This window comes from Lepidochelys kempii, chromosome 2 (assembly GCF_965140285.1).
Source record: "Lepidochelys kempii isolate rLepKem1 chromosome 2, rLepKem1.hap1, whole genome shotgun sequence".
NCBI classification, from domain to species: domain Eukaryota; kingdom Metazoa; phylum Chordata; order Testudines; family Cheloniidae; genus Lepidochelys; species Lepidochelys kempii.
In genome coordinates, this window is record NC_136381.1 from 24794969 (window position 1) to 24815941 (window position 20973).

Consider the following 20973-nt stretch of genomic DNA (forward strand, 5'->3'; position numbering starts at 1 on the left):
ACTACATCAAGAGACATAAAATACAAGTCCCATGCTGATATTAACAAAATGCTAGTCATTGTCTGTAAAAGAACCCTTTGTATTTTAATAATTAACCCATCCTAATATTTAGAAGTTAGATTTAAAGAGAAGTAAAGGATATAACAAATTAGAAGTATTTGGGGAAGCATTACCCTTCCTATATACACTGAATCGCAGCTATTATAGCACACTAGCAATTTCTCTGGGACTTTATCTTACTCCTTTTAATCAAGTTCATCTGAAGCTGACCAAAGCCCTAAATGCTCTCTACATTAATGCCATATCACATAACATTATGCAGTATGGAAATTTTAGTATGTTTGAACCCTTTTGCAGCAACCTATTTATTTTAGTTGCACTTAGCATTATGGAACTACCAATACATTAGTGAGGTCTGCTGGGGGTGCTAGATGTGTACAAGCATTCTTCAGCTATGTTAATATAAGGGATAAGCAACTGTGATACAAAGTGACACATTAAAAGAATTCCCCCCTCCCCCCCAAAAAAGGCTTTTATACAGGGTTAGTACAGGGATGGTATTCTCAGCTGCATTTAAGATCTTCTTGCACTGGTAAACATGAAGGAATTATGAGGAATTTTTATTGTGAGTAAGTCATAAAATACAGTTTTTTGGCCATGCTTAGAAAATACGCAAACATACAATTTCACTTTTGACGTTGCAAGCTCATATAATCTCAAAGTCTTACCACTCCTTTGATCAAGCCTGTGCAAATATCTGAGTGAGTGAAAATCATACTGCAAGAAGAATGTGTGATGAGGCCAATTCCTTAATATAAACATAGTCAACGCTCTTAGTAGGGAAAAATACCAAAAATAGGTAGTTAATTCTTTTGGGTATTCTCGCACTGAAGGTCAAGCATTCATTTTTTTAATTTAAAAAGTATTACTGTATATAAACTGAACAGTACCAGAATGCCTACAATCTATAGATATACATATTTATGTTTTGTGAACAAGACTGTATACATTCAATTAATCTCAGTTTGAGAGACCTATGGCACGCCAGATATCACAGAGTTGAGAAGCAATTTAGATTCAGTAAAGTATATCATTCAGCTATACATTTTAAAAATATTTTTTCACAAGTTCATCAACAAAAATTCCTGCTTGGTTTTAAAATGAGGAAGAGTCAGTTAAATACAACATGTTATTAATGCATCAGATGTAAATTATGTGATGCATCTGTAGTTTTCAAGCATTTAATGGTTTGAAAATGCTGATAATCAAAGACACATTCAAGTGCATTGCTTCAATTTGAAGTGTACTGTACCATATCCGAGCTACTAAATATTTCAATGCTAATGCTAACATTGTGATTCTCTGACTTCGGCTCTCTAACATGTTATCATTCTTCTGATATCAGGGATAGCCAAGCTTTGTGAAAAGAACCACATCGACAAGTTACCAGGAGACTAAGAGCCACATGTAGTTTAGACAGAAGGTATATAGACCCAAAATTTTCAAACTTGGGCTCCTAAATCTGTACTTAGACATCTAGATAAGAGGTCTGGTTTTCAAAGGCCATATTTTCAAAATGAAAAATTAATGCACACCTCCATAACATTTCTGTGTTCTTGTATTTTCCTTCGTAGAACAATTGCTGCAGGTTTTTATAGGGCTACCCAGCTCTGGAAAATCAGTGCATTCCACAGAAAGGCACACACTTTTTTCATATCTACGAATTTTAATGTTGTCTGCTACTTGTTTGAATTCCCTGACAATAAACGCCTGAAGTTGATCACCTTTCTCTTTGCTCTATGATTAGAGAGAGGGAGCAGAAGCAGGCAGCTGCTCTCCTGGGGCCGCACTTTGGACACACCTGTATTACACGGAGGGGAGTACACTAACATTCATATGCCATGCCAACCATATTGAAAGTCCTTACCAAACATTCCTCTTTTCAAGTATTGTGATCACATGGTTGAATGGCAAGGGAAGTTACTTGCAGCCTTTTAAGCAGGATACCATCCCAACAGATACAGCTGGATTGACAACTAAAGACCTGGTCCTTGTCTTCAGCAGAACAGTTTGCAGGATCAGGTCCTAAATGATAACATGATGGTATATACTGTTCACTTCTTAGCATATGAATCACAGCTACGATTGTTAAACTGAAGGGGAAAGCACCTGAAAGACAAAATAATCTAGTTAGACAAGGCAAGGTTTCGCCCCCTTGTGTTGTTTGGCTTTGCACTGATTCTTCTATTTCTATTCACAGCTTCCAGCGAGGAAATTTCCTTCTCAGGAGTCTAATTCCTCCATCACTTCCATGACAATAGTTCGAGGGCCAGTCAGAATGAGATTGCTCACTGTCCTGTAGTCCACATGGAGAACATTGAGTCCATTCACAGAAACCACAAACTGACAGACCTACAGAGAAAAGAAAAGGGGTGTATTACAATTGCGGTGGACTTAGGCTTCTCTTTGTGGTAGCAGATGCTACAATATTGACACTGTATTCTACTCAATCGGTTCATTTCTCCAGTGGGTAAAATTCATACATTTTTTCACATCTGCTGATACCCTGCCAATAAATAAAGAGTAAATAAATGAAAAATAAAATAATAATAATACCTCACTGAAAGAGTTCAAATATACCAATATGCAAGGAGTTAATTCCCCGTTTAACTCACTTGCTTCTTATGTCTGAAAAGATGAAAAGGGATAGGTAATGAGGCAGGCGCCTGACTGACTATTCAACCAGATGCTAAGTACCTAAGAACCCGATTTAAAACTCACTGAGTCTTTCCATTGACTTCTGTGGGCATTAGATCAGGCCCTACACTGGAAAGTCAAAGAAGAAATAACAGAGGATAGCAGCAATCAGCTCAATTCCGATAACTATGGAGACTCAGGCATTTAGACACTATGGTGTTGGATACTGAACTTTACCAGAACCAGCCAAAGCAAACCAGAATGATAAGACTGTTATGCTTATGCTTCTCCCTCCCTGGGCCTTTTTATCCATAGGAATAATTTTTTTTGTATGAAAACAGACAAGAGTTATATTTGGCACACATAAGAGTTCTATAGTTTTGAAGGATTCCACCACTAAAAGGTTAATTTCTAATTATAGATGTCAGGAATATCACTGGAAACGGCAGGATCTTTCAAAAATGTGGAATTTTTAACTACTCCTATCATTCAATTTTTCATATAATACCATGATTCACATGGTGCTTTACAAATCTATAGGACAATAAGACTCTGAACCCAAGCAGTCTACAGGCTAAAGCCCTGATTAGTGCTGTTGAAATCAATAGCACTAATAGCAGTCAAATTAAACACATGCATACGTGTTTGCCTACGGGCATAGAATCAGGGCCTAAAAGTGAAATCCTAATCCCACTGAAGTCAATGGCAAAGATTTCACTCTAAGAGACCAATTCTGTGAGATGCTAAGTACCTATTATCAATGAGAGTTAAAGTCACTTAGCACTAGCGTTAGTCAGAAAGTGCCAGTTATTTATTTTTTTTGCAGGAAATTTTTAGAAAAACTCATTTTTTTTTTAAATTCCCTGAAAACATTTTTCAGATTTTCATCGAAAAACTGACCAATTTGAGGAAGTGAAACGTTTTCAGTTATAAATTTATTTATTTTTGGTTTTTTAATCAAACAAAATGAAAATTTTCAATGAAAAATGGCCACTATCAAACAATGTTCGGATGCAAAATATCTGACCAGATGTAGTTAACACTTAAAAGAGTCAGACAGAATCACCCAGAAAGGAGGAGGCCATGCCATTCATGCATGCTAAAAAGGCCAGAACTGTGGATTGAAAGAAAAAGACAATGTTATTCATTCTGCAGAGAAATGCAGCCACCTCTGAGTCAACTCAAAGTATTTTATAAAGTCATAATGTTTATAGTTTTTGTATCAATGTTTTTTAAAGGTATTGCATTACGGTTTGTTTGTTTTTTTACTGTAAGTAAAATAATTGTCACAGGAATGTCTCATGAAAAGGATACTTTCATCGTGAATTTACCTTATTCATAACTGATAATGAGTGCACATTAAACCCACTTTAACTGTGAAAGATGTTTATATTCTAATCTGTTGTGGTTTAGGGAGGCAATGTGATATAATAATTAGAACAGAGAACTGGGAAATAGGGTACCTCATTTATATTACTGTTTCTGCCACTGATTCTTTGTGACTTTAGCTAAGTCACTTAACTTCTGTGCCTCAATATCCCTTTCAGCAAAATGAGTATCTCATGGGGCTGTTGTTTTGTACAGTATTTTTATATTTTATTTTATATTATTTACTGAAAGGTTCTATAAAAATCCAAAGTATTAATAAAAAAGAACAGGAGTACTTGTGGCAACCTTAGAGACGAACAAATTTATGCGAACATAAGCTTTCATGGGCTACAGTATTAATGTATTAATGTGGCTCTCAAATCTTATGAACAGTATGGCCTCTGTGATTTCATCTTAGGGTGACCAGACAGCAAGTGTGAAAAATCGGGACAGGGGGTGGGGGTTGTCATAAATATAAAGGGAAGGGTAACCACCTTTCTGTATACAGAACTATAAAATCCCTCCTGGCCAGAGGCAAAACCCTTTCACCTGTAAAGGGTTAAGAAGCTAAGACAACCTCGCTGGCACCTGACCAAAATGACCAATGAGGAGACAAGATACTTTCAAAGCTGGAGGTGGGAGGAACAAAGGATCTGTCTGTCTGTGTGATGCTTTTGCCGGGAACAGAACAGGAATGGAGTATTAGAACTTGTTAGTAAGTAATCCAGCTAGAAATGTGTTAGATTTCCTTTTGTTTAAATGGCTGGTAAATAAGCTGTGCTGAATGGAATGTATATTCCTGTTTTTGTGTCTTTTTATAACTTAAGGTTTTGCCTAGGGGGATTCTCTATGTTTTGAATCTGAGTACCCTGTAAGGTATTTACCATCCTGATTTTACAGAGGTGATTCTTTTACTTTTTCGATAATTAAAATTCTTCTTTTAAGATCCTGATTGCTTTTTCATTGTTCTTAAGATCCAAGGGTTTGGGTCTGTGTTCACCTATGCAAATTGGTGAGGATTTTTATCAAGCCTTCCCCAGGAAAGGGGGTGTAGGGTTTGGGGGAATATTTGGGGAGGAAGACGTCTCCAAGTGGGTTCTTTCCCTGTTCTTTGTTTAACATGCTTGGTGGTGGTAGCATAGGGTTCAAGGACAAGGCAAAGTTTGTACCTTGAGGAAGTTTTTAACCTAAGTTGGTAAGAATAAGCTTAGGGGGTCTTTCATACAGGTCCCCATATCTGTACCCTAGAGTTCAGAGTGGAGAAGAAACCTTGACAGGGGTAATAAGAACCTATATAAATCAGGACTGTCCCTATACATTATGAATTCTAGTCACCCTATTTCATCTTCACTCTTCAGACCCTGTGTGCCATTACAGGAACCTGCAGTAGACATCTCTAACGTCAGGCTAGATCTCTCTCCCTATCTCACCCCCCGCAAACTCCAGTGCATTCCAGGATGTGGACACCTGGAATTCAGCCTTGCTGGTAGCCTGGACAGTCAGCAAAGTGGGATGATGATTCTACTGGAGTTTTGATGATAATATGCCTAGACAGTATGTGCTTTGTCAAGAAGTCACAAGATGGACAAGACCACTGCCTTCATTTTTTATTAAAGAAACAAAGGGGAGGGGGAGAAAGCCCCTGGGGGGGGGGGAACCTAACCATTTTAAACAAGGGAGCTATTATTCTGCTGTCATCCAGTTTCTAAAAAATATTGTTGTTCAATTTCTGAAATGTTGACTGAAATATTGCATGACAGTTGCTGACAAGGGGCTTAACAAACGGGCTAGCATGTTGCTTGCTAGATTTCTCACTTGCCATATTAGGCCTGGTGAACACAAAGATCTTGTACCAGTATAACTATGGCAGTTAGGATTATGATTTTAACCAAAATAATAACAGTACAACCTCTAATGTGCATGCAGACATACCAGTATAAAGGTGCCTTATACTCATATAGTTTATTTCCTTTCCCATATGGGAATAAGCTACAACTGGTATAAGCACATTTATATTGGTATAACTGCATCCACATCAGGGAGTTGTGCGACTTTGACTATACCAGCATAGGACTGCACAGAACCACATAGTTAAAGTGGTCTACACAAACATTTAATTTATGGCAATCTACTTTGCACTAGCCTGCTGAGTACTGACTGTCCCTGCAGACCCTGATGACATGCACTAACAGTTCATTAGTGTGTATTAATCTAGTCCCAATTCAAATCAGGGTAGATCAAAGTGTGCTAAGTGTTAGTGTGTGTCAACAGAGTTCACAGGACAGTTAGTGCATGGCAAGCTAGTTGAGGTACATTCATACCCCAAGTTGCCACAAACTAAAAGTTCATGTAGACAAGTCCTTATCAGTTTAAGAAACTTGGCTGAAAAGGGTAACGCATCAGCCCACCCAAAGCTATTTCTTAACTATCATTTAAAATGTTTACAATACAGATTTTGACTCTGTCTAAAGATGAAAAAGTGATCTCTTTCTCAACCCCCCAAAGTATTTTCTAATGCCTTCTGCAGCTTTCCAAAACTGTATCGAGTTTCACTGGATTATAGTTCTGGCTTCAGTATAATAGTCCTGTTGATTTAAAACAGAGTTACAGCAAAAACATGGTCTCTTGTGGCTTAATGCAATCTTTGGAGGCTGAATGACTGACACTTGTTTTACCTGCTGTATATTCTAAAGTAAAACTTATCGGTAAGGTTTATTCCTTTTAAAATATTTCCTGTGCAATGTAGTCTTAAAATGATAATGTGCATCAAATGGAAATGAAACATTGAATGGAAAAAGTTAATAAGCATCAAATGGAGAAAGTAAATAAGAAATTTACTCCTTCTCATAACACAAGAACCAGGAGCCACCAAATGAAATTAATACGCAGCAGGTTTTAAACAAATGAAAGGAAGTATTTCTTCACACAACGCACAGTCAATCTGTGGAACATTTTGCCTGAGGATCTTGTGAAGGCCAAGACCATAACAGGGTTCAAAAAAGAACTAGATAAATTCATGGAGGATAGACCCATCAGTGGCTATTAGCCAAGATGGGCAGGGATGGTGTCCCTAGCCTCTGTTTGCCAGAAGCCAGGAATGGGCACCAGGGATGGATCACTTGATGATTACCTGTTCTGTTCATTCCCTCTGGGCACCTGGTATTGGCCACTGTCTAAAGAGAGGATACCGGACTAGATGGACCTTTGGTCTGACCCAATATGGCCATACTTATGTACTTATGAAACGTGGTATGGTCTCATTTGTTTTACTTACTGTTAATCCTCCACACAAATAGCTAATATTGTATTGCTGTCTCGATGGGAGTTACAAAATGAAAGAGGTGGGGCCTTCCTACTTATTTTATGAGTTTTTTGGGAGCCTGGGTTACAAACTAACTATGATTTAATATTACAAAAAATAATAATCCTCACATATCTTCAGCTTGCAACTACAGCTGTTAGATGACTGTACCATAAACATGCAAAATTCTCTCCGTTTCCATAGATTAATATGACGGATAATAAACTGAAGTTAAAGTTCCTCAGAGGGCCTTTTATTGATCATTTCCTCATACAGATCTTTAGGGAACCTGATATGAGATGAGATTTCAGTGTCACGCTTCCTGGAACTTCAAGGAATGAGTGGATATAGAACAAAGAAACACCATTTTGCTAGCATGCATGCATAACCAGTGGAGATATTACAATATCTAAGCAGTAAAGTGTAAATTACTGTAACAGACTAGTGAAAAATTAAGTAACAGAATAGTGAAAATGCTCTCTCTTGCTTCATTTAAAATTTCTTTAAGTTTACAAGTGTGGGGTGTTACAGGGACAAACTGCAGAGCTTTGCAGTAACCTGCTATTTCAAAGTTAGCAGCTTAGATTTGCTTTGCTGAGGTAAGAATCTCCACGAAAAATTTTAAAGCATTAAAATATTTTCTATCCAATTGCAAAGTCATTATCATAATAAAAATAACATGTATTTAAGTAATGCCAAGAGAACTCAATTGGAACTGAGGCATCACTGTGCTATTATTCAAACACATAGTAAGAGATAGTCCCGGTCCCAAAGATTTTATAACCCTATGGCCCTGATCCTGCAACTGGATCTATGTTGGCAGACACGTGTGCCAGCATGAAGCCCTGTGGACTTCAGTGGTACTCCATGCAAGCTCAGTGGTCTGCCCGTGTGTTGTGGTTACAGGACTGGTGTCTGAGACAAGATGTGACAGGTCGGGGTAATATAGGGTTGCCAATTTTGGTTGGACGTATTCCTGGAGATTTAATCACATGACATAATCTTTAGGGCTGTCAAGAGATTTAAAAAATTAATCACAATTAATCGCATGGTTTAAAAAATTAATCACGAGTAATCGCACTGTTAATAATAGAATACCATGTATTTAAATATTTTGGATGTTTTTTACATTTTCAAATATATTGATTTCAATTACAACACAGAATACGAAGTGTACAGTGCTCATTTATATTTATTTTTATTACAAATATTTGCACTGTAAAAAACAAAAGAAATAGTATTTTTCAATTCACCTAATACAAGTACTTTAGTGCAATCTCTTTATCATGAACGTTGAACTTACAAATGTAGAATTAGGTACCAAAAAAACCTGCATTCAAAAATAAAACCATGTAAAACTTTAGAGCCTACAAGTCCAATCAGTCCTACTTCTTGTTCAGCCAATCGCTCAGACAAACACATTTGTTTACATTTGCAGAAGATAATGCTGCCTGCTTCTTGTTTACAATTTCGCCTGAAAGTGAGAACAGGCATTCGAATGGCACTGTTGTAGCCAGTGTCGCAAGATATTTAGGTGTCAGATGTGCTAAAGATTCGTATGTCCCTTCATGCTTCAATCACCATTCCAGAGGACATGCGTCCATGCTGATGATGGGTTCTGCTCGATAACGATCCAAAGCAGAGCGGACCGACGCATGTTCATTTTCATCATTTGACTCAGATGCCACCAGCAAAAGGTTGATTTCCTTTTTTGGTGGTTTGGGTTCTGTGGTTTCCGCATTGGAGTGTTGCTCTTTTAAGACTTCTGTAAGCATGCTCCACACCTCGTCCCACTCAGATTTTGGAAGGCACTTCAGATTCTTAAATCTTGAGCCGAGCACTCTAGTTATCTTTAGAAATCTCACATTGGTACCTTTTTTGCATTTTGTCAAATTTGCAGGGAAAGTGTTCTTAAAATGAACAATATGTGCTGGGTCATCATCTGAGACTGCAACAACATGAAATATATGGCAGAATGCAGCTAAAACAGAGCAGGAGACATACAATTCTCCCCCAAGCAATTCAGTCACAAATATAATTAACACATTATTTTTTTAACAAGCATCATCAGCATGGAAGCATGTCCTATGGAACAATGGCCGAAGCATGAAGAGTCATATGAATCTTTAGCACATCTGACACCTAAATATCTTGTGATGCCGGCTACAACAGTGCCATGCGAATGCCTGTTCTAACTTTCATATGACATTGTAAATAAGAAGCCGGCAGCAGTATCTCTCATAAATGTAAACAAACTTGTTTTTCTTAACGATTGGCTGAATAAGAAGTAGGACTGAGTGGACTTGTAGGCTCTAAAGTTTTACATTGTTTTGATTTTGAGTGCAGTTATGTAACAAAAAAACCCTATATATTTAAGTTGCACTTTCATGATAAAGAGATTGCACTACAGTACTTGTATTAGGTGAATTGAAAAATACTGTTTCTTTTGTTTATCATTTTTACAGTGCAAATATTTGTAATAAAAAATAATATAAAGTGAGCATTGTACACTTTTTGTATTCTGTGTTGTAACTGAAATCAATATATTTGAAAATATAGAAAAACATCCAAAATATTTAATAAACTTCAATTGATAGTCTATTGTTTAACAGTGAGATTAATCACGATTAATTTTTTTAATTGCGATTAATATTTTTGACTTAATCACGTGAGTCAACTGTGATTAATCGACAGCCCTAATAATCTTTAATTAAAGATTAATCTTTAATTCTTGGAGACTCCAGGCCAATCCTGGAGGGTTGGCAACCTTAGTATAACAGCATAAACAAGGAACCAGTGCAGGGGAGGAAGAGATGAGAGTAACAGTGACAGGAACACAGAATACATTACACAGAATAGCTGTGTGCACAATTAGCAGGCTGAGTCAAAAACTTTACTGTGAAATCCTTACCTCATTGTAGTCAGTGGGAGTTTTGTCATTGAGTTCTATTGTTACTATTAATTACAGTACAGTATTACCACAGCGCCTGGGATGCTAGTTATGTAACAGGCCCCCATTGTGCTAGGCACTGTACACAGAACAAAAAGACCCTGCCCCAGAGAGGTTACACGTATAACGCAAGAGACACCAGAGGGATATAGACAGATGGAAGATCACAAGGAAACAGTGAGACAATATTGGTCAGCATGACAAGCAGTGGTCTCAGCAAACCTAACTATTATCCAGTTCCTTGTAGGCATGATGGCAAAGTTTTAAGGAAGGTTCTGAAGAAGGTTAATCATAGAATCATAGAATATCAGGGTTGGAAGGGACCTCAGGAGGTCATCTAGTCCAACCCCCTGCTCAAAAGCAGGACCAATCCCCAATTAAATCATCCCAGCCAGGGCTTTGTCAAGCCTGACCTTAAAAACTTCTAAGGAAGGAGATTCCACCACCTCCCTAGGCAACGCATTCCAGTGTTTCACCACTCTCCTAGTGAAAAAGTTTTTCCTAATATCCAACCTAAACCTAGTAGTAGTAATGAGGTAGCTTGGAAGGTTTTTATGGGGAGTTCCTCCCAAGTGTGAGGGGCAGCAAGGGAGGTAGTGGGGAGGGGTTGGGGGGAAGACTGAGAGCTCAGTTTTAGCCATGAGTTTAGCTTGAACTGATGGCTAGACATCCACACGGAGATCTCAGAAGGAGAGGCTGAAATTGTAGTTTGGATCAGAGACTGCTTCTGGGGGTAGGATTTCACCCAGAACTTTTTAAAACTAGTCATTCCTACTGGCCATCTGCCTACTGATAATCTGAGAATTCACTAATATTATATGACGACCATTTACAAACAAATATTTAGTTCTTAAAACAACATTTTTGTATTGATTTTACAATTAACATTAGCTTTCCTTCCCTTTACAAAACTGTTCTTAACATTGTTTCTTTGATTTTAGTATGCACAATGTTTTAAGTTTGAGAGAAAGTCTTGAAAGATAAGAAGTTCCTAGAAATTCCTGCAGCAACACTTGGCATAAGTGAGTATTGCAGAATTTCACTGGAACAGTCCCAAAGAAGCACTTAATTTTATAGATGCCTGAAAGCAAATATTAGTGAGGCCACTGAAGTAAAGAGCATTAAAGCAGGGGTGAATTTCATCTCATCATTTATATTACGAGAAAACCTGGCAATACATTCACAAAATAGCAGAATAAGACCCTAACTTGGAACTGGTTTCTGTTCTTTTCCCTTCCGTGTCAACAACCAGTGCTGATAAAGAAAATTAGAGACCATTTGTACTTCTTTTTTTAGGAAGTCCAAGCAGTTTTACAAATTGCTACCATTTCGTACCAAAAGTGCAGTTTTAACAGATACAAAATAGCAGATCACTTTTTATTTTAAAAAATACATTTATCATAGAATCATAGAAAATTAGGGTTGGAAGAGATCTTAGGAGGTCACCTAGTCCAACCCCCTGCTCAAAGCAGAATCAACCCCAACTAAATCATCCCAGCCAGGGCTTTGTCAAGCCAGGCCTTAAAAACCTCTAAGGATGGAGATTCCACCACTTCCCTAGGTAACCGATGCCAATGCTTCACCACCCTCCTAGTGAAATAGTTTTTCCTAATATCCAACCTAGACCTCCCCCACTGCAACTTGAGACCTTTGTTCCTTGTTCTGTCATCTGCCACCACTGAGAACAGCTGAGCTCCATCCTCTTTGGAACCCCTCCTCCACACTTCAGGTAGTTGAAGGCTGCTATCAAATCCCTCCCGCCTCACTCTTCTCTTCTGCGGACTAAATAAGCCCAATTCCCTCAGCCTCTCCTCATAAGTCATGTGCCCTAGCCCCCTAATCATTTTTGTTGCTGTCCTCTGGACTCTCTCCAATTTGTCCACATCCTTTCTGTAGTGGGGGGCCGAAAACTGGATGCAATACTCCAGAAGTGGCCTTGCCAGTGCTGAATCATAGAATCATAGAATATCAGGGTTGGAAGGGACCCCAGAAGGTCATCTAGTCCAACCCCCTGCTTGAAGCAGGACCAATTCCCAGTTAAATCATCAATTTTTTTTTTTTTTTACAGGTTTATTTGAGCCTAAGCTTCAAGTTAGGCACAGTACTTATGTCCTGTGTATCCTAGAATCTCAGGGTTGGAAGGGACCTCAGGAGGTCATCTAGCCCAACCCCCTGCTCAAAGCAGGACCAATCCCCAATAGATTGAATAGAATAGAGGGGAATAATCACTTTCCTCGATCTGCTGGCAATACTCCTACTAATGAAGCCCAATATGCCGTTAGCCTTCTTGGCAACAAGGGCACACTGTTGACTCATATCCAGCTTCTCGTCCATTGTAATCCCCAGGTCCTTTTCTGCAGAACTGCCGCTAAGCCAGTCAGTCCCCAGCCTGTAGCGGTGCATGAGAATCTTCTGTCCTAAGTCCAGGACTCTGCACTTGTCTTTATTGAACCTCATTAGATTTTTTTTAGCCCAATCCTCCAATTTCTCTAGGTCACTCTGGACCCTATCCCTACCCTCCAATGTATCTACCTCTCTCCCCCAGCTTAGCGTCATCTGCAAACTTGCTGAGGGTGCATTCCATCTCATCATCCAGCCCCAAGACCGACCCCTGGGACATTCCGCTTGATACTTGCTGTCAACTAGACATTGAGCCGTTGATCACTATCTTTTGAGCCCGACAATCTAGACAGCTTTCTAGCCACCTTACAGACCATTAATCCAGTCCATACCTTTTTAACTTGCTGGCAAGAATAATGTGGGAGACCGTTATCAAAAGCTTTGCTAAAGTCAAGATATATCACATCCACTGCTTTCCCCATATCCACAGAGCCAGTTATCTCATCATAGAAGGAAATCAGGTTGGTCAGCCATCAATTGCCTTTGGTGAATCCATGTTGACTGATCCTGATCACCTTCCTCTCCTACAAGTGCTTCAAAATGGATTCCTTGAGGACCTGTTCCATAATTTTTCCAGGGACTGAGGTGAGGCTGACTGTCTGTAGTTCCCCAGATTCTCATTCTTCCCTTTTTTATGCAATGATACAGTTTGAATCCTGGGCCCAGTGAAGTCATTACTGACTTCAACAGTGCCAGGATTTCACCCATACTCATTATCTGTGCAGTTGTGGTACCACCCAATTAACAGCAAATTTCTAGTTCATGAAGTTGCCACAAGTATGATTCAGTTTTCTTCCAGAGCAAAACCAAGTTCAAATGGATTGTTGGGTTTCAGGGGATACTTCCATCAATAGATAATTTCTGAAAATACCTGGATATAGTGCTGGATAGAGTCCAGGTATTTTTAGTTCTCCAAAATCCTTCCAAATATTGTTAGCACCCAACACTAGAGACCGAAGTATCCCCTGAAACCACCACAAGCCATCTGAACTTGTTTCTGCTGAAGGAGAAAATGGAACAATGCTTTTGTAAGTTCTTTGGGACAGAGACTGCCTTTTTGTTCTGGGTTTCTACAGCACCTAGCACAGTGGGGTCCTGGTTAGGGTTGTCAATTTTGGGTGGGCATATTCCTGGAGGTTTCATCACATGACATAATCTTTAATTAAAAATGAATCCTTTAATTCCGGAGACTCCAGGACAATCATAGAAGGATGACAGCCGTAGGACTCCTGGTCTGATGCTGGGCTTGTAGGCACTATGATAATAAAAATAATAAATAACAACTTTTGTTTAATTCATGCTGTGGATGGGTTGGTACCACAACTGCACATATCATTTAAAAAATAAATTAGATGTGGCAGTGATGGGTGTCAAACCTTTTCAGATTTACATGTTAGCGAAGTGAAAAAAACCACTAACCAGTTCAGAATTAGGCCTTCTTCTGCTGTCATATGTCACCACTTTAAAAAAATTAAAACACCAGGGGTGAAATTCTGGCTCCATTGATGTCACTAGCAAAACTCCTATTGACTTGGATAGGGCAAGGATTTTCTGCCCAGGCTATACCCAGATCCTAGACACTTTAAACAAGAGCACAGCTTGTCATTTGTAGGCGTTAAAATCTTGAAGATGAACTGCAAAGCACATGGAAAAAGTTGTCACCTTGTATTGTCCCTTGTTATATATAATGGTGATATAATTTTTTTTGGATTACTTTTCTGTTAAAAATATCAGGTACTGACTTCTCATCTTTTTGCTGGAGGATTTAGGCAAGATATTTGGAAGACTTGGATGGTGATATCACATGAGCATGAAACCTGAACTGCAGTTCTCTCAGCCTTCAACTGAGAGGAAGGGGATGTTCAACTGGTAAAAAATTTAAAGAAACATGTACAGTAGAACCTCAGAGTTATGAACACCTCAGAAATGAAGGTTGTTTACAACTTTGAAAAGTTTTCAACTCTGAACAAAATGTTATGGTTGTTCTTTCAAAGTTTACAATTGAACATTGACTTAACTTTCCTTTTATTTTTTTTTTTTTAGTAGTTTATGTTTAACACAGTACTGTGCTGTATTCGCTTTTTTTTTTTTTTTTGGTCTCTGCTGCTGCCTGATTGTATACTTCCAGTTCCAAATGAGGTGCGTGGTTGACTGGTGAGTTCGTAACTCTGGTGTTTGTAACTCTGAGGTTCTAATGTAAAACTTGGTATCCGCTCGCTGCTTATTTGAGGCTAGAGAGAACCTCAACTCATGCAAGCTTCCTGCCGTGAGATCAAGACCCTCCAAAGAACTTGTCAGGGTCCTCCAAGAAAAGAATGGAAATCTAGTTTTAATACAAAATTTTTTAAAAGATTTTTTAAAAATACTCCCCATCCAATTTAAGGTAATCATTAAATGTCACAGAGGAGCAATAAACGACACCCTTTGTGTTTGTTTGTTTATTATTTTGCCTTGTAAGAAGCATAATGTACAGAATCTAATTTATGATCTTGTAAGTGAAAATGTTCATACCTTCAGTTGTCCAACTCATAACAAAGTTCTTGAAATAACTCATCCTATGTTGAACAAATAACCGTATTCACAAGCACCCTGAACTGAGATACTGTCAGAAAAGACCCAAGGAAAGATGTATGTTTGCCCCCTCCAAATAAAGGGAAACACAAGCTGTTCTGGGATGGCCTGCTTCCACCCTCTTAATCTTTACATTGTCATATTGATAGAGGGAAGGAGATAAAATCAGAGGTCCTAAAAACCACCTGGCAATTTAGCATTTTGGATCCCTCAAACGTGCTTCATGAAATCCCTGTTGTATAAGTACAATGAGGGCCGGAACATCACATTTTGACTACTACTGTACATAATCCAAAGGTTTAAATATGAGCAACATCCTTTTCAACATATCTGAGTTTACTGCAGTAAAAGAGACTCAACTGCAGCTGTGTGTTCTGCTCTGTAAATATCCCTAGCAAATGTGTAATTGGCTGTAGAGTGGGCGGTGTGGAAGTAGGCCAGGATCCAGTTCTTGCATAAAACACAGGATTAGCTCTCCAGAGAACTGCAATTCTCTTTCAATCTCTATTGAAGCTTTAAGCTTGCTTAATGTTGTAACAGTGTTCCCAGAAAATGCTTATTAGAAAATGTGGGGCAATTTCCAGTAAAGAAAAATAACTTCATTTATGGAATAACAAATGTGTCCACATTACAATTCCTATGCACCCTATCCTTCAGTCTTTACTCAGGCAAAAATCTCACTGGAGTTTGGAGTAATGGGAGTTTTTTTGTTTTTGTAATAAGGACTGTGGGATCAGGCCATTTAAATGTGAAAGTTGACATTTTTCTGCAGGATTGTTTAGAATAAAGTAAGTGCATTTTAAAAGGTAATTTATTTTTTATGGTGCACCAAACCCAGAGGCCTCTATGACTGAGGGACAAAATTAGTAACTGAAGTAGCTACATAATAAAGTAACTAAAATAAGGTTGGACATTCAACAGCACTGAGCATCAGCTTACCTAGGCTCCAAGTGGAGGCAATGGGAATTTGACCATTGATTACACTGGGAGTGGAGTTAGGCCAACACTTCTGTAAATCCCATGAATAAAGTCACTTAAATCAAATAATTAGAATGGGCAAAATAGACAAAATGAAGAAAGAAAGTCCTGGGGTTAGGTGATCTGAATTCTATTCTCCACTCTGCAACGGACAGCTTCTGTGACCCTGTGCAAGTCACTGAGCTCCTGTATGTCCAGTTCTTACCATCTATAAAAGGGACTGACCTACCCGATAGGGGTTGTTGTGCCAATTAATTGGTTGGTGTTTGTCAAATGTTTTGTAACAGGAGTGCAATTTAGAAAGTTGCACATCAAGAAGAGGACAACCAGCTTCAATCCTCAAAGCACATTGTTAGAAAGTAGTAATAATATTCACTAAGCCCAGGAGCCTACAATACTTTTGCATGTTTAATGTCTGCTGCAGTTTCCACGGTATGCATCCGATGAAGTGAGCTGTAGCTCACGAAAGCTCATGCTCAAAAAAATTGGTTAGTCTCTAAGGTGCCACAAGTACTCCTTTTCTTTTTGTGTATACAGACTAACACGGCTGTTACTCTGAAACCTAATATTATACATATAAGTAATCCCACAGAAGTCAACAGGGTTACTCACATGCATAAAGTTAAGCATGTGTAAGTACTTGGAGAATCAGAGCATAAGAGTCCTGAATGGGAGTCTTCCAAAACCAGATCTGTGGAATAAGGAAAGATAGGGACTACTGCCTTGGAAGACTAATAGGGAATCGGTGTGCAGATGAAAACTCACTTTATAACTTAGAATGACTGAAACAGCACGGTCAGCAAAAGTACCAAGACGAAACACCAGGAGGTAAATTAGATCTAGATTCAGGTGCATTGGGAAAGCTTCCTCAGAAACTCACTAATTGTATACTTGGCTTTAAGGACTATTATCATTTATTGTATATGGCACTTTGAGGCCTAACATAGACACTTTATTTATCATTTAAATGAAAAGAGAAATGAAAGTCTGGGTGAAGTACTGCATCAATAATAGAAGAAGAACTGGGAATGCCTTGCTCAAACTCTAATTCTGCACATAGGGGTTTTTTCCTCAGGGGGCCCCTCCTTTGAAGTGTAGAGAAGTCTCCAAAATTGATCGGATTTAAAGGCAGTCAGGAGCAGAATTGAGCCTGTAATGCGCATAAGTGGTATTCAGCATTTTTTAAGTCAAACAGCTGCTCTCCTTGTTTTCACAAACAAAAGTGCAATTGTTTCTGATTGGGTATGACTAGCTAAATAGAGCCATAGCTTTAACCCAACATCTTTTCCTAATTATTCATCAATATAGTTAAACGATGACAGCTTGTATCTTGAACAACAACAACAAAACACAGTAAGAATTGTGATGCAGGGTTCTATTAAGTAGGTCAAGCTGATCAGAACCCTATATGCTTTGTAAACATTTAAGCCAAGTAACTACAGTATACACAATACTAACAATGACACAATTATGGAGGAAAATAAATCTAAAGAGTTCAAGACATTAACTAAACTGTTCTAGAAGGGGCTAATCCTAACTGGTGCCAAAGAGCTGAGTGCAATGGGAGTTCAAAATATTCAGCGTCTTGAAGGACTGGGCCCAAATTCACTGTTTATTAAACAACGTCCATCCTTAATATTCTTGTTTAATGTTCAACCTTCCTGACACTGTAGAAATCCAGTAAGGGGACAATTTTTAAAATGCAGCCCCATTATTTAAGCAGTCTCTGTTGTCTAGGAGTTATCTGCAGTAGCCTGAGAAAGCTCAAGTGTGTAAGGTCACAGCTGCTCTGTCTGGCACTAAATCTCACCATTTAATGGGTTGTAGACCATCCTGGAATTTAGAAGTTGTATCAAAACACAAGCACAGCACTGTTTTACACGGCAGCTGAAACCAAGACTGCTTTATCTCTGTCTGAATGGATATAGCTGTAATGGCTCAGAAACAATTAAGAAAAGCAGATACACAAATCCTGGGTCTGTGGATATCTGAGCTATAATGTCATAAAACTCCCCCCTTATTCAGCAAAATTTTTTTTAAACCTACATTTTATTTTAAAAGTGTGACCTGGTTTAAAATAAAACAACCCTAACTAAGAGCTAGCAGATAGCTTTTTGAAATGTGTTTGCAGCTGATATCAAAAGATGGTAACATATAGACACAAGTATAATACGTTCATTGTTTCCCAGAGATGTTTTAGAAAACAGACACACAAACACTGGGTTAAATTCTAATGTCATTTTACACAGTCGTAAACTCAGACTGGGGACCAAAGGGAGGGTCCAAAATCTGAGGGACCAAATCTGACACATCATGAAGAATTCATATTTTTGGAATATTTCAGTTCTTATAAGGAAAGTAGGCTGATTTCTTTTATGGACCTATAAAGCTCTCTGTTATAATACTGTCTTTTTAAAAAAACGACACTGTTATCAAAAACATAGTACTCTTTTACATAGTCTTTATGGGTCAGATTCAGATCTGGTGTAGGCAGGTGCAACTCCACTGAATTCAGGTCCCATATGTTTAAGTACAATTGCAAACATGATAATTATGGTGAAATTCAGACTTATGCACAAGGCCAACTCATTCTATTCTGTAGATTCTTATACTACCCTCATTATCATAGTACCTGAATATCTTCCAACTGTGAACTTAGCAACATGACAAACATCTCTCCTGTAGTTCAGGCAAAGGACTAGGAGTCAGGAGATCTTAAACAGACAAAAACTATGTCCCACTTAAGTGCCACTTGAGCCATACTTTGTGGTTCCATGGGTCCTGTCTTAGTCCTCTGAACAGGGGTGAATTTTACCCTTATAACTTTATGGGCTAACATTTCAGATCCTGAATACTGAGAATAGTACTTCTTTGTCATTTAGCCTGGCCCCCATGCTAGCTTTAGCAAGGCCCATAGACCAAACAGAAAGTGCCGTGCAAAGCTGGCTAAATTTTTTAAAACTAACTTTACATCCAATAATTCAGAGAGAAGTCCAAAGTCTATCAAATCAGATGCAGTCTTTCTCTCCCCCCAACTCTTACCTTCTTCATGATGACTATGCACTCAAGGACATCTGCCTGCAGTTGGGTGAAGATTTTGTAATCATCAAAAACACACTCAAAACAAAGAACAGGGTTTCTGATAAGATATCTTTGAAACAGACCAACCCTTAAACAACCTTATAGGCAAAAGCACAACTAAAGAAACAAAAAAGTAGAAAGGAAGCAAAGGTAGAGAAGCACAAAGAAAAACAGGAAGTTAGAGTGAAATCCTGGCCCCATTGATGTCAATGGGAATTTTGTCATGGACTTCAACAGGGCCAGGATTCACCCTTAATGTCTAGTGGTTTATTAAATAATTATAAAGGTGAATTTGAGTGCTTGCAAAGGATACAAGACTTGCAGCACTGGAAACTGAAAGCCTCTGGGTATCCACAGAACAGCGACATTCCAGGCAGCGATAGTCCAGGGAGTTCACCCAAAATCAAGTGTTGGGAAAAGATCTGTTCACAGAACTCACAGAACTGGAGGATGGTGGCTGGCTTAGAATGCCACTCACCCTGTTCAAATTTGACTGGACTGCAAAGTGGTGGTCAGGTGGTGGACAGCCTCAGAGGGAAAGGGTGCGGGGAGTGCATGCCAGAGGGACATAAGGATGTGCCCTCTACCCCATCAGATCTCTGCCTCCTATTGGTCAGTCAGAGGGAGATGGGAGTAATTTGGCTCCTCGCTCACCCCACCTCAATTTAAACCCTTGCCCTAGTCGTCTGGAGTCTCTTGCTCCATTGTAGTTTCCTCACCTTTCCTGCCTGTAGTTGTAATACAGGAGCTGTGTTTTCTGCAATCTGTGGGTCTGACAGATTGCCAGTTTTGTGGGTCAAGAGGGAATTGTTTATTGTTGGGGTCAAATCAGCAGAGGCCTGGTGGGTTTTTTCACCTTCCTCACAGCACCATGCAGGTGCGATCAGATTCAATAGGAACAGGACTTGGAGATTAGCTTTAGTGATTTCTATGAATGTTTAGTTTGTCACAACTTGCAGCCCATGTCCAGTGCAGATAAAAGGCCAAAAGGGCCAGCTCCCAGAAGTAAAGAGACATGGGACTTTTACTGGAGGCCGCTGGGCCTATGGGGAGAAGGGGAGATCCGGAGTCTTAGCAGACTGAGGTCCAGCTTTATTACCCTCTGGTTCCCTCACAGGGGTGCAGGAGAGGGCAAAGATTCTGTCCTCAATCACCTGCGTCTCCTAATCCAAGGGCCAGTTGGCTTCCAAAGTGTAACCCCGGTTACCTAACCCCCGTGACTATTCAGCAGCTGTGCAACTGCTGCTCTGCCTAGCATGTGTCCCTTTTAAAGCCAGTCTCTGCAAAACTGACTCTTTACTGTGCTCTGGGGTTAGGAAATCCAGAGTGCACTGAAGAACGTAGCACAACTCTGGGGGAAAACTTCGGTGAACCAGGAGTTTACATTTATCAGAGTGTGCACTGTACAAAGTTCCACACAATGGACGCCAATCCTTCCTCCCTGTTCTGGAGGGGCCGTTTCTCGAGCACAAGCAAGGTATTTCAGTCTCCATTGCCCCCATTTGCATGAAAATCCGTGCAGCTATGATGTAGTTACCCCTCCACAGGGAACTAGAGATCAGTTAATCATCTCACAAGGCCGAGTCAATTTGTTCTAATGCTTCAGACTTATGCGCATGTATCGTCT

General features: G+C 39.1%; 1 protein-coding gene across 2 annotated transcripts in view; it reads right to left on the reverse strand.

Moving 5' to 3' along the window:
- Positions 1-1157: 1157 nt before the first annotated feature.
- DEPTOR (DEP domain containing MTOR interacting protein) overlaps positions 1158-20973 on the reverse strand; it is a 131114-nt gene continuing 111298 nt past the window's right edge. Inside the window, exon 10 of one of the 2 annotated variants that reach the window (XM_073330244.2) lies at positions 1158-2412. In XM_073330244.2, coding sequence (XP_073186345.1) covers positions 2284-2412 — 129 coding nt within the window. In that variant the 3' untranslated portion in view covers positions 1158-2283. The remainder of the gene's footprint in view (positions 2413-20973) is intronic. The other variant, XM_073330243.2, reaches the window with a different exon arrangement.